The 14,748-nt window shown below is 25.4% G+C and overlaps 1 protein-coding gene across 1 annotated transcript in view; it reads left to right on the forward strand.

Moving 5' to 3' along the window:
* Positions 1-14,748, forward strand: part of LOC100168756 (kinesin-like protein KIF12) — a 42,442-nt gene that overhangs the window by 10,189 nt on the left and 17,505 nt on the right. Inside the window, exons 4-10 of the mRNA XM_008190311.3 lie at positions 2,495-2,716; positions 6,779-6,922; positions 7,284-7,425; positions 7,733-7,827; positions 9,946-10,090; positions 10,960-11,078; positions 12,403-12,507. Of these exons, the coding sequence (XP_008188533.2) occupies positions 2,495-2,716; positions 6,779-6,922; positions 7,284-7,425; positions 7,733-7,827; positions 9,946-10,090; positions 10,960-11,078; positions 12,403-12,507 (972 nt within the window). The remainder of the gene's footprint in view (positions 1-2,494; positions 2,717-6,778; positions 6,923-7,283; positions 7,426-7,732; positions 7,828-9,945; positions 10,091-10,959; positions 11,079-12,402; positions 12,508-14,748) is intronic.

Genomic DNA, 14,748 nt, shown 5'->3' on the forward strand with positions numbered 1-14,748 from the left:
TACCAACTAGATTCACTTTCCTATCAGAAAAAGTACTGTTGAAGAAAATCCAAGCACTTTTACTGTCCTAAAAGGTGATGACAGACACAAAAAAAAATTTAAAAATTTAAAAAAAATTTAAAAAAAAAACACACATCATTGTAAAATCAATACATTCATCGTTTTACTCAGAATCTAAAAAGTGGGTAAGTTGATGTCATTCCGCTGTACAGTAGGTTACAATAGTGAATCACTGGTATGGATGGTATTATATTTGAATTCAATGATAAGAAAACCACTGTATATGAAAAACGATTCTGAGCGGAGACGGTTTGTCAGTCTAGCATATTTTATATTATATTATACCTATTGTAATGACTAATATGTCTTATTATTAATATGGTAACCGATAAGTTGAATTGATAGTATAAATTTACAAAAAAAAAACAACTAAAACCATTATTCTTAGTTATTTAATATTCAATTTTGTCCAAATTTTAACTTAAAACAACTATAAAAAAAAACCGATATTTTTCGGTTATAGAATTAACTATTGAAAATTTCATAAATTTTTAACTACAAAATTATTATTACATTTTCAATTTGAGCTTATAAAAAAAATGTGCATATGTATTTTTAATATTTTCAACTTTCATTGTAAGACTATAGTAGGAGTTTTCTATTAAATGCTTAAGCTTTTAGACCCAACAATTGAAATTTTATTGATATTTATAGAATGAAAACTGAAAAAATTAGAAACTGAAAATTTCCTTAAACAACTTAAAAAGAGTCAGAATATTTTCAACATTTTATGGTATACAGAAAATAAAAATATAAACATTCAGTGAAATTTAACTCAGCGCTTTTGAAAACTACTAGGAATTTTTTACTTTTGGCCACCCAAAGTTCCAACTAGATTCACTTTCCTCTCAGAAAAGATACTGTTGAAGAAAATCTAAGCATTTTGCTGTCCTAAAAGGTGATGACAGACACAAATGAATAAAAAAAAATGAAAAAACCAAAAAAACCACATCATTGTAAAACCAATACATTTATTGCTCCGCTCAGAATATAAAAGTTATTTAATAATAATACTGATTATAGTAATTATCTACAGTTTTTTTTTTTTGTAAACGTATTTTTTTTTTTACATTTATTTTACACTCGATTTCATAGAATCATTGCAAAAACCTAACTTATTATATCTAATTCGTATATTATCTAGAATTATTTATTAACTTTATTGATCATTTGCATAAATAATATATCATTATTTATTCAAACATAATAATCGTCATTTTTAGTTATTGCATAATTTATAAAGTAGTCATATTTATTAACTCATTTTACGTTTAGTTTACTAATAATTTTCCAAACATGTAGTGAAAATATATTCATTTGCATTCATTTAATTTTCATACAAATATAAACTTATAACACTTAAAATAATTAGTATATTATTGAAAATAAGCTGTGTATAATCATTTGTATGCAATTAATAAAAAATAGTTGTACTTTACGATAAATATATTCGATATCCATATTCGGTATAATATCCATAATATTCTTCTTTTTTATATTTTTTTATGCCTTATTTCAAATATTTTTTAAATATAGATATTATATAAAATGTATGATTTCTAACATTTTAATAATTTAAAAATGTAATTATAAGTAAATATAGGAAACCCTAATGGTCAAGTCATCGAAGCGAAATAAAAATCAATAAAAAAAAGTAATTTAAGTTTTTTTTAGGAAAAATAGTGATTTTTTTCTGAGTTAGAACTTTTTATAATTTTATCATGTTGCCTTTGTATTTAACGAGATAACTATGATTTATTAATAGACCATTAATGATTTGTAAGTCAAGGACACTAAAAATGTGTCCCGTGTTCATTTTAGTGGATAAAAACACTGAAGTTTTTTTGCCTACTTTACAGAATATTTAAAGTGATTGAAAAATTAACACTTAAGAATAAGTTTTTTTTATTTTAATCTAGTATTATTTTCTAAATACATTTTGATGTATTAATAAAAAAATATTAAAATATTAATTATACTGTGATACCAAACTGTTAAATTTTGGGTAGCTTTTTTCACTTAGGTAAGTAATATAATAAAATATTAAATTATCAAATTTATTATTAGTACTTTTTTCTTTAACAACCCTTGATAATCGTTTTAATGTAATAAAAAATAGTATTTAAATAAATAAATAGTTGTTACTAAAGATACATAATTACTTATTTATAGTATTTTATGAAATTAAAAAATACTGCATCTCGTTCACTTTTAATCTAAAAATATTAAATATTAAACCTTAGTCTAATAAAGTTGTACTACCTATGAATATATTTAAACAATAGTTAAATGAGATGTGCGAATTATGTAATATACCTATCTCAATTCATTATTCATATTATACAATACCTAAATAAATCGCAGTTGTTCAAACTTGATATTTTAAAATTTTAAATATATATCATGATATTCATGTTTTTAATTGATGTTTTAGGTGGAAGGATTTCAAACAATCGGTGGATCTAATGGGCCTAAATCTAAACTTTTCTCTTTCAATGTCGTATTTGAACCGGCAGCCACGCAAGAGGACATATTTCAATATTCAGGCATCAAGAAGCTCATCGAGATGGCGGCCGAAGGTTTTAACACCACTTGCTTTTGTTACGGACAAACCGGAAGTGGTAAAACTCACACACTTACGGGGCCTCCAGGAATGGTGAGTTGTAATTATAGTTATTATTCTCCAAATCACAAATTAATATGCAACTTTTATAGAATAAAATCTTGTGGATATCATATTTCGCTGATATGATTTATAATATTATAGTATATCTTTTGGTTTGGAAAATTAATATTTAATCGATTAATTAAAATTTGATGTATTTAAATATAATAAAAATGCAAATTAATGAAAAACAGTATCGTTTTTAAATCTCAATAATTTATAATAAAGATGGATTACTAGCATGGGATCTAAAAACGTAGCAATTTTCGTTCGGGATGTTTTTGGTAACGTGTTTTATATTAAGTTGCTAAAAATCAATAAAAATCAATTAATAAAAAGGTGGATCGACTATATAGGGGCGGAAAAGACAGCCTGTTTGTTTGCTTTCCAAGTGGTGTACGAAAAATGCTGATCAGGTGATGGATGTTTTTGGTACCTATACTTTATTTATAGCGAAACGTTTCACGTCGTCGCCGTCCTCCTCCGAAAAAGAAACTCGGGTCATATCTTTATATGTTTAAATATATGCGTATATTACGTATGATAATATATGTATATTGTATATGATAATATAATTTTAATACATCCCTTGGTGCTCTGACGGTGTTTGGGTATGTTGGTATTCACTTGGCACGGCAAGGTCGTCGTCGTTTTTCACAGTAGCGGTCTGTTCAATTTCCTCTCTACCATCACGGGAAATTGCTACCTGCCTACAACACCTAACCATCGTGTCCATGTCCGCTATTTAATACCCAAACGCGCACTTTGATTTCAATATTCTGCATATTATCTCTGATAATACATTAAGTGAATATCTTACGAAACTACAAAACCCGTAGGCAACCCATACCTTTCATACACACGCGTATCAACATGTATAGTGGTAGGATGGTGGTGTGTGTGTGTGTTTTGTGAATATCTTTTACCACACACAAAATTGCATAACAAATTAAAATAAGTGTGAATATTATATTATAATTTAGACAATTTCATAATATTATTATATGTTAATATAATATGATATCAAATACAAATGCTCATATTGAATACTAACGGTATAAGTATGTATTTTTTTCAAGCAACTTTGTATAAAGTTTATTGTTGTATGTCTTTCTCGTTGACATATTTATATAAATTATAAGTACCCACAAATATTTACGAATACAATATAATGCAAATAATAAAACCAATAATATTAACTTAGACAGTATAATTATTAATCAATAAAACCACACTGGGTAAATTATACACATTGTGTTGATTTAAGATAATGAGCGATGATAGTTGATGATGGTTTTACAATGACGTTTATTATTTAAAAATAATTCTTTTTAAGTCAATCATATATCCATTCGTAGCATGTTGCAAATTTTACCAAACTTATTCATTTGAGAGTTAACTTTTGTATTTTTAACACTATATTTTTTGTAATGAAAAATATCGAAAAACTATAGTAAAACAGTAAAAATGCGATTTTGTAGAATCTTGCCTCTTTGTTATTTCTTCGTATGTCTAAAAATAAAAACTTAGAATTCTGAAATTTACAACGAATAATATTATGCAATTTAGTATTATAGGTAATGATTATAATGATTATATGCAAAAATGTTAAATTATTTTTTTTGTATTCTCGGATAATTTATTAACATTTTAGATGTCAAGGTTTGCACATACTAAATTATGTAATATTCCTATATTTGCTCTAATATGATGTAATTTTATGACTTAGACATAGTAAAAATATTACAACTACACTAATTGTTATGTTACACCAAAGCATCACTTACAATCGTTTCATTGAGTGCAATGATTTATCGAGGCATTCAAGTGGCATACAGTGCATACACCCATAACAGGTTACCTACTTTATGATGGGATATACACTATTGTCTATTACTAGGTACTTGCTATAAATCGAAGCGAATTCTCCAGTCTTTAATTTTATTTATAGCTATACTGTTTAATGTCCATACCTATATATTTTATTTAAAAAGTGTATATAGCTACAAGCAAAACTATGAATCACATAAAATATAGAATATTTAAATAATTTAATAATGTTACATTTTTACAGCCTACAGGGTCATTCACCAAGCATGCTCACTCCCTTTTTCTTTAATAATGCAGACATAAAAATCACTTAAATGCATATAAAACCCATATTTTTGAATACTTGGTATTTTTTGTACCATTTAAATTTGAACGTTTAATAAATCGGAAACTACTCGTTTGAATTTTGATTTAGAGACCCTAACATTTTCAAAAAACTTATTTGCTGAATAATTCAAAGTATAAAGGTTGGTTCTCATTCGAGGAAACGGGATTTTATATCGCTACAGATCACTTCTTAAATGGTATACAAATTTAAGTGTTTAAAATATGGTATTTAAGTTTATTTGAAAACCCAAAAATCGGATTTTAAATATATTATAATATATTATTAAAGAAAGAAGAAAGTTGAAAAATCTTGTTTAGTGAATCACCCTGTATTCTAATACATATTTTATTTAACCAACGTTAAGTTATGTTTATTTTAGGTTGGGTTAGAAAAAAAACTCTTGATTTATAAAATACGTAAGTAGGTATACTTAATTCCATAAACTGTATTACATAATATTTCCTAAAAGCTGATATAAATTTATTCCTAGAAAAAGTAATCCATCAGTTCAATAGTAGGTACTGAAAATTATGTTTTGTTTTGAATACGACGTGTGACGTGTCCATCTGCCATACAAAAATGTAAACGCTTAAAAGTTGTCCGTTGTGTGGATATTCTGTAAACCCAAACAACTTACAGTGATAAATTACAGACTTGTGTCCAAGTGATATATATTATTTTAATATGACAAACATAAACCACCGTAAATCATACGCAATCATATTCACATTCAAAATTATACTCATTGAGAATTGTATTAGTTTAATTTGGCTCCATTCCCATCAGCAATAATTTAGGTTTTAAAATGATTTTAATTCCAAATAAAATATTACTCTAGTACTTATTTTTAATTGTATTCTATGTTTTTTTTTCTCGTTACCCACTTCTCAATTATTATAATTGTATAATAGATTTAAAAATACAATTCATACTCTTTATGTCTATTAATTTTGCAAATTATTTAAATCTCAAAAACTATAACTTTTCTTAATTTATTTCAACGTTTAACTTATTTTTTGATATTATTAATTGATGAATGATGATAGGTACATTTTTATTATATGATATGAATAGCTGATACTTGATACGTTAACTAAATAAATGATTGAAGTTTAAAAGCACTAAATAATAATGTAATTTTAATACTTTAATCTATAATTCTGGTATATCCAGCTTATTTTTTTTTTTTAATATTTCAAATTTAACATCCTTTGTTTATCTTAATTAAATTAAAATTTCATTAAAATAAAATATTCAATTAAAATGTAATTTACAATATTATAATCTACTTTTGCTGAAATACTTAAACGGGCAATTGTAAACTCGGCCCGTGTTTTTTTCAGGTGAAAACTATTTAGGTGTAAACTCAGTCCGAATAAAAATATACGTATAATATTTTTTAGTACCATTTGGCATTACACAATGAGGAGGCGATTCTCCCTATCCTTCAAAAATTATTTTCATTTTTATATTATTAATATTCATACTATGAAATTCGTTATATAAATGTAAAATCGTGTAAAAATGTAAGTACCTAATATTTTTCAGTATTAAAAAATATAAGTAAAATGTATTTGCAGATTAAATTATGTCGTGTTTATTATATTTTATTGGTCAAAATCATCAGGCTGAGTTTATAACCGACCTATTTTGCTTCCTAAAATTTCCGGGCTGAGTTTACAATCTACCTATTTTATTACCTAAAATTTCTGGGCTGAGTTTACAACAAAAAAGGTAACCTCGGGCCCAGTTTACATTTGCCCACTTAAACCTAACCTAACCTATATATATATAATTGAAATATATATTCAGTACATAACAAGTTCTCGTTTTAAAATATTAACCTACGTGTTGGAAAACAATTTACTAACTAAAATTAATTTGATTATTTTTAGTTTTTCAACAAGCGCATTGAACCTTTTTCAGCAGATCATGGTCTAGTATTTCGATCGTTTATGTACCTATTTCGATTGGTACAACAACGACAAGATCTTCATTTCGTACTCAAAGCCTCATTTCTAGAAATTTACAATGAAAAGGTAATTTGCCAAACCATATTATAATATATTATACTTAATTATTTTGTTGGATAATTTAACTGCACTTTAACACATTTGTATATTATGTAAATCGATACGGAGTTCTTTGAACTCGGACATTTTTGCAATTATTTGTATTGGGCTTGAATGAAACGTTCCACTCAACTTCGGCATACCCATTGTATATTATTATATTCGTCTTGGACATGTCCAGTCATTGAACTTTTAAAAAAACATTTTATACAATTTGTACGCAATAAAAATAAGTTTAATGACACAGACAGAATATATTAATACCATTCATTGAACCCACAAGTGTTTTATATTTAATCGAATGTTGAAAAATAAAATTATGATATAGGTGATAGATTTATTAAATCCAGGAACTGTCAGAAAACCATTAGACGTGAGATGGTCCAGGAAAGCCCGTAACTTTTATGTCGATAATTTGTTTATGGTGGACTGTGAAGAATTAGATGACCTACAAGCTGTGTTAGAAGAAGGTAGGTAGTAACTAGTAGGTACCTAGTATATCATAAATACATAAAATTATTATACAACTATTAAAATACAATAATACCAATAAATTAAGTACCCACATAATTTAAATTAAGTATGTAAAATGTTACTACTTGTACTACCTAACCACAAATTCGAAAGTTTACTTATATTTCCTATCAAATTAAATTAAAAAATATATGTATATATTTTAATTATTGTATATAGACATTTTCAATTTTTTGATATTCTAAATAAAACTGAAGAATTATTAAATTTTTAAACAGCTGAAAAATATTTTATTTAATATAGGCATGAAAAACAGAACAGTAGGAAGCCATAATATGAACGAATGCTCCAGTAGAAGTCATACGATGTTGACAGTGTATATTACATCTGAACAACAAGTGAGTAAACATTTATAGCTACCTACTTGCTTTTAAATTAATTTAACAAATTTTTAGAAGATAATTTCCGATAAATTATCTATTAATTGATTAATTTTATGTACTTCCAGAGTTTATTTTCTACATTTGAATTATTAGATTAAATAATTATTTACAAGTACAAACATGAAATAATACATATACATTGGATAAATTGCTTGCATTAAAATAAAGTTAACTTTTTAATTTAAATGTATAAAAAATATTAATTTTACCAAATATTACCTGTTATCCACATTCTTATAAATATAAACCATATTATGAAAATATTGTTTAATCTATCAATAATTATAAAAATAGAATCTGACGAATTAGATAGTAAAATAACTAAAAAGACATTATAGTAACTCACCCAGAGATTAAAAATCTTAGGTAAAATTCAGTATATTTCTAATATCCTGGTAACCATTGACTATCATTTTGAATGTCTTATATTACATATCTACTCCTGCATCATCACTGTTAATTTTTTATTTATTGATGAAATTCCTTTATCAAATATATCAACTGTACAGATTTTAGATGTTGTTGTGTAAAATAAAAAAAAAAATTCATTGTAATCTTATAAAAAAATGTTTATTTTATATTCATGTTTAAAATATTTTCAAAATATAATATACGTAACAAATAGGTACTTTTTATTCCTCTCAAACACGTACCATTTTCCCATTATATCCATTTTAAACCATAGTATTATTATACTTATATGCATATTTTATACACTTAAGCAATAATTTGTAACTAATATAGAAGTTAGCCACTAAAAAATTGGATGGTCCAAGCATCCGATATCGGATCAAAACCTATTTAAATAAACAATACAGACAGCGAGAATAGGACTTATTGATAAATATAAAATGTATTTTTATACTGTTTCAAAGTATGAATAATAATTTTTACTAATTTTATAACTAATTTTATAACTAAATGTATTTTCAAAAAACGTTCATAATAAAATATTGTGAGGTAGAGTTCTTAAAATGTGTTTGAAGCACATATGGTATAATATTGTTGTAGACATATTAACCATATTTACATTCAAACATTGTCACATGCCACATAGAGCGTCATAAAATATGTTGAAAATATACACTCTATTGAAAAGTTTTTCTAAAAATGTGCTGACAATATTACCTCAACAAATTGTTAAAAGATTTTCGCTGCCAAAGTATAATGTGTCAGTTGTATGTTGACTATATTCGAAAACTTTCTAAACACAATCTTAACATTTTTAAACAATATTTAAATTTTTCTTGCAATATTTTCAAAATCTGATTTTGCTATGTGGGTTAATACATTCCTGCCAAAAATGCTATAATAGTTTCAAATTTCAATAAATAAACACGTTCAGTAAGCCCGTGGTACCATTATTATCAGATATATTGCATAATAATTGCCTGTAATTTTGTAAATTGCATTGTTTATCACATAATCTTCGCATACGGTAAAATAAATTATTTTAGCCGAAAGTGACTAGGTGGATTAGTAAGATTTATTTATGTGAACATAACTAAAAACATTGATTATAACTGCATCGTTAGAAACCTAATTTGTACCTAATCAAATCTAATATATAATATACTAAATTGAACTATCTACATATTATTTTTTATTTCATATTAAAAAATGTAATCTACCACCAGTATAAAAAGTGGATTACAGTAATATTTTTCATGCTAAAAAAATGTTACTAATATTATAAGTAAGTATAAGTATCTACTTTTTTTTTATTTAAACTATATACATTATATCTTACTTCATTATTTTTTATTTTTAACTTAACGATAAAATACTTCTACATTAGGATTATTAACCTGGTATTTTTTTACGATGATATTCTACGGTGTTATTGCATTATTAATTGTATAATTTTAAAATAGAAAATTTTCGAAATTACTAAATAATATACGTACCACGTGTTAATATTATTTAATAGCCATACGCAAAAAAAAAATAATAATTTTTATAGTTCAAACGACTTATTGTTTAAATTAATATACATTTATTTAGATTTGTAGTAAGCATATAATAATATATAATATTACGTGTATTAATTTTCTTTAATATGATTACTTTTAGATATCCGAAGATGGAGTTTTTATTACGAAACAGGGCAAAATTAATTTTGTTGATTTGGCTGGCAGTGAAATGACTAAAAAAACTATGAGTGAAGGGAAAACTTTAGAAGAAGCAAATAATATCAACAAAAGCTTAATGGTTCTAGGTAGTACATAATTTATAATATATATTATATTTGTATGTAGCTTATAGTTGATGCACCTTGCCAATGAAGATTAATATATTATGCAATTAGTTTATAGATACACTAATGTATACAATTTATGCACAAACTAGTCATATCTAGGCCAATTTAAAATACAAAATTATCTCTGTAGTGAATCCAAAAACTAAATTGCATAATATATTGGCAAGGCACATCAACAATAAACTAGGTAGGTGAGTACCTAATTTAACTAATAATTGAGAAGTATTTGTTGTATTATACTATTAATACGTATAATTATTAACGCCGTTCAATAGAACAAAACGGTTAAAGGTGGAAAAAATTGTCCATCTGATAATCATTCTAGACACACAGTTAAAATACGGTTGAAGTGCTATTTTGTGTTTATTTCAAATTATTATAATATTACATACAAAATACGGTACAAAAAGTTTTAAATCTATTTTTACCAACATTCTCGCATTGTTCTCAAACAAATATATTAAATAACATTTTTTTTAATAATCATCAGTGTCTTTAACTTTTTAATCGATATGTCACGATGAAATTGTTGGTTGAGCAGTCGAGGTCAACCTTTTGGTAGCCGTTGAATAAATAATAAAGATATTTTCTTGGGGGTCATCATTCCACAAAAATAAAAATAGAAAACATTACCCTTTCGATCGATAACGCCCTTACCTATACTTACTTACAACCATGTGTATTGAGTATAAACCTATCAGTACAACACAACGTGTCAAACGGAAAAGTTGGCCCCCGCCACAATAGGGGCGGGGGAATATATGGTCACGAAAAATGAAAAGTAAACTTCGTTCGTATTAATGAGCTTTCTTTTTTTTCTTACTCAGGCTACTGCATAGCATCGCTGAGTGATCCTAAGAAGCGGAAAGGCCACATACCGTACCGAGACAGTAAACTTACCAAACTCCTGTCTGATAGTTTAGCCGGTACAGGTGTCACGTTGATGGTAGGTAGATTATTATAAACATTAACAACAATTTTAACTGTATACAAAACATAAAATAAAAATCTCTCATACATGTCATACAATTAAATCTATTTCCTTTTTGCTTTAATATTCGGAAAATAAATAACAAATCAAAAATGTATTACATATAATTAATATGTATGAATTTACACATACATGTAGGGTGGTTAACCCCCCCATATTTTCCTTTAATTATGTTTTTATTCAAGTACTGATTTTTGAAAAACCAAATCTACTCATTGTTCTATTTAAGGAGAGTTACTAACCTTTTTACCCTTATCTTTAGAACAAAAGTTTAATAACTCTGAAACTAATCTTTGAAACTCAATTTATATAATATATAAATGGAGTTTCAAAGATTATATCAATAATTTAAAATAAAAATCATTCGCTTAACAATATCCAACAAATAAGGGTAGATCCTATTTTAAAAACAAGAAGTTTGTAGTGTTTGTACGTACCACTATAAGACATACTGTCATACTGAGAGTGATTCTCCACTCTCCAGGCATATTCATCCCATTTTTTCTTCATTTATGCATCTATTCAAATTCTATTTTAAGAATTTTTCATTATTCCTACTCTAAGAACATATTTTTAAATACTTAGACGTTTATACCATTTAAATAGTGTATTGTAGCGAAAACCAGTAATTTTCTCAAATATGAATCACGATTCTCTTCTATAAATTATTTAACAAAAGATTTTATTGAACATGTTGATTATCCATCTAAATCAAAATTTGAACGATTGGTTTTTAAAATATTAACCTTTGTCTACTAACGATAATGGGTCTACAGTAATAGTTATGGATTATGGTCTATGATTATCAAAAAATTACATTGAGTATATTGATCTATTAAAATTTTAATATTTGTAAAAATTGACTAAGTATAATAAGTAAGTACCAGATTAAAATTAATATTAAGTATATTTTATATAAAACCATTTTTAACGACTAATATTAACATTTTAACAACTCAGAAACTACTCGTTCAAATTTTCAAAAAATCAACTGCTTTACAATTTTCAGTAAAAAAAAATTGGTTTTCATTGGAAAAAACTAAGTTAATTGTATCGCCAACACACCACAATACTACACTGGTAAAAAAAAACTTGAAAGCCTATTTGAAAAAAATGGTACTTGAGTATACTTAAAAACTCCAGGGATCAGAATTTGAATAGATTCATGTACACGGCGCAAATTATATATTTTTCGTTTTACTAATAATAAAATTAACAAATATTATACTCCATAATCCATAAATAATCAAATTATTAAAATTTATGTTTGACTGAACAGATAGCATGCATATCACCAGCAAGATCAAATGCTAGTGAGACGATAAGCACGTTAAGGTATGCAGCTCGTGCAAAAAAAATCAAAACCAAACCCGTGATAGTTATGGTAAATATAATTTTTAATGCTGTCATTAATTTATATCAAACTATATACACTCAATTTTAATGTATTCATGATACTTCATTTTGATATCATAATAATAATTTCAGAGACGCTTTAATGTTTTCTTTGACATTTATTATTTTACAAATTGAATTATTGTATTAAACTAATATCTGGATGGTGAAGGATATAAAAGTGATATACGTAAAAATGAATTGGTTATTTTATCATATAATAATTGTTTATTCTTAAACTCAATGAACAATTATATTATTATTATTATTGATGATGTTGTTGTTGTTGCTATACGATTAAAAAAATTAAAATATGATCTTTTGTAATCTTTTATATTATTATATTATAAATTAGTGATATATAAAGGCATAAAGCATTACTTGTCGGCATTATATTTAAAAACAAAGCGAAAAATTGATAGCAAATAAAATGAATGTCACCAAATTTGTGTCCAGTTCCATCCAATTACAATTTCAAATTACTTCAATTTATAAACAGGTCATTTTAACTATAAATCACTTAAAGAAAAAAATATTTGACTAAAAATACCATATACTTATACATAAAGATCTCTATTTGCGTTAAATTCACGTCACAGGCCACAGCATTAAACAAATATTCTTCAATTATGTTTTTGATATACCTAGCTGAAAGGTAATCTACAAGAATACTAAACTTTAAAAAGCTTAATATAATTTAAATAAAAAACCACTAAAGCTCCCTATGATAAATAAATTTAAAAAATAATATTTATTATTACATTAACGAAGCAAAATATTTGAAATGACTGTCCATGAATCGTATGAATTTATACTAAATAATAATGAGCTCAAATTATAATATTATAGTGAAAATTGTCAGCAAAAATAATTATTTAATTGTTTAAACTCATATATTTAAACCAAATGACAATATTTTCAACCATGGTAAAATAACATATTTTAGTTAAATTTATAAATTATAACACATGTTGACGTAAGATATTGGTATAAAAAAACAAGACATTTTGAGACTTCTATATTCTACCCAAAATAAAACATTATAAAACTGATAAATTCTTCGATTTACGTGTGGGTAAATTTTTCAAAATATACCTATATAGTAGTCCCTTTTTATATGATAATACATGCCACCAATCCATCAACAATATTATAATAACTAGGTACATATTGGTTTATAAGATGAATAATATTAATATTGAACACACCATTTTACATCGAAATGAAACAAATACCAAAAAAAAGTTTCTATATACATACTAATATTGAATAGAATTTTTTAAACAAAAATCAAGTAAGTTCCAAACGATTGCATTGTATTCTAACTGTCAAAATAAATGTATAGTACAACTTTTTTGATATTATCGCATTAAAATAATAGGTATAATAAATAACGTTTGCTCACCACAATAAAACAAAATTACTTAATTTATTATCGGATATAACTATAGAAGTACGTAACAAATACATTATCTTAATATTACAAGTTAAATGTAGTTAAGAAAAAATATATTTAATGTCTCCTTTTCCTAGACGACCGCGACGTCATCAAATAAATTACAATCGAATTTCGGTAACTCAAATAAAATAAAACCCTAATCTAGAATTATCGACAACTTTTAAACTTAAAAAGAATAACATATTAACTGACAAGCGATATGATTTTATCATAGGGATTTCATTGTATTATTTTATTTATTTAACGGTGCAAATTGCAAGCCCAATGTTTTTAAAACCTTTACATATCATGATATATAGTAAAAACATTAACAAAGTGATATATAGTAATAGATAATGTTGTATACAACACAGTAAGAAGGTAGTGATTAATAATAGATGGTTTAAAGCTAAAGAAAGGTAGTCTTCACTATTTTGCCATTCAAATTGGATAGATTTAGACAATGTAATATATCGGTGAATGATCGATTATTAAATTATACAGGTTTAAGATATGAAGAGTTCATTAAATTGTACCTATCTTTATTTGACATATTATCTAAATGCAAAGCCACTAATTTTTTTTTTTAATTATCTTCTATTAGTGACCGAGCAAAGTTTTTATCGAAAAATATGTATAGAAAAGTATTTCGTATGATAAAGCATCCATCGAATGTCTACAATGCTTAATACAGACATTGATAAATATTGTTCGTCGAAACCGAAAAAGTCCATTATACTTCAGAAATACGTAGGCTTAAATGATATCGAATTAATCAATGTTGCCATTTTC

The sequence above is a fragment of the Acyrthosiphon pisum genome, chromosome A3, assembly GCF_005508785.2.
Source record: "Acyrthosiphon pisum isolate AL4f chromosome A3, pea_aphid_22Mar2018_4r6ur, whole genome shotgun sequence".
Taxonomy (NCBI): Eukaryota; Metazoa; Arthropoda; class Insecta; order Hemiptera; family Aphididae; genus Acyrthosiphon; species Acyrthosiphon pisum.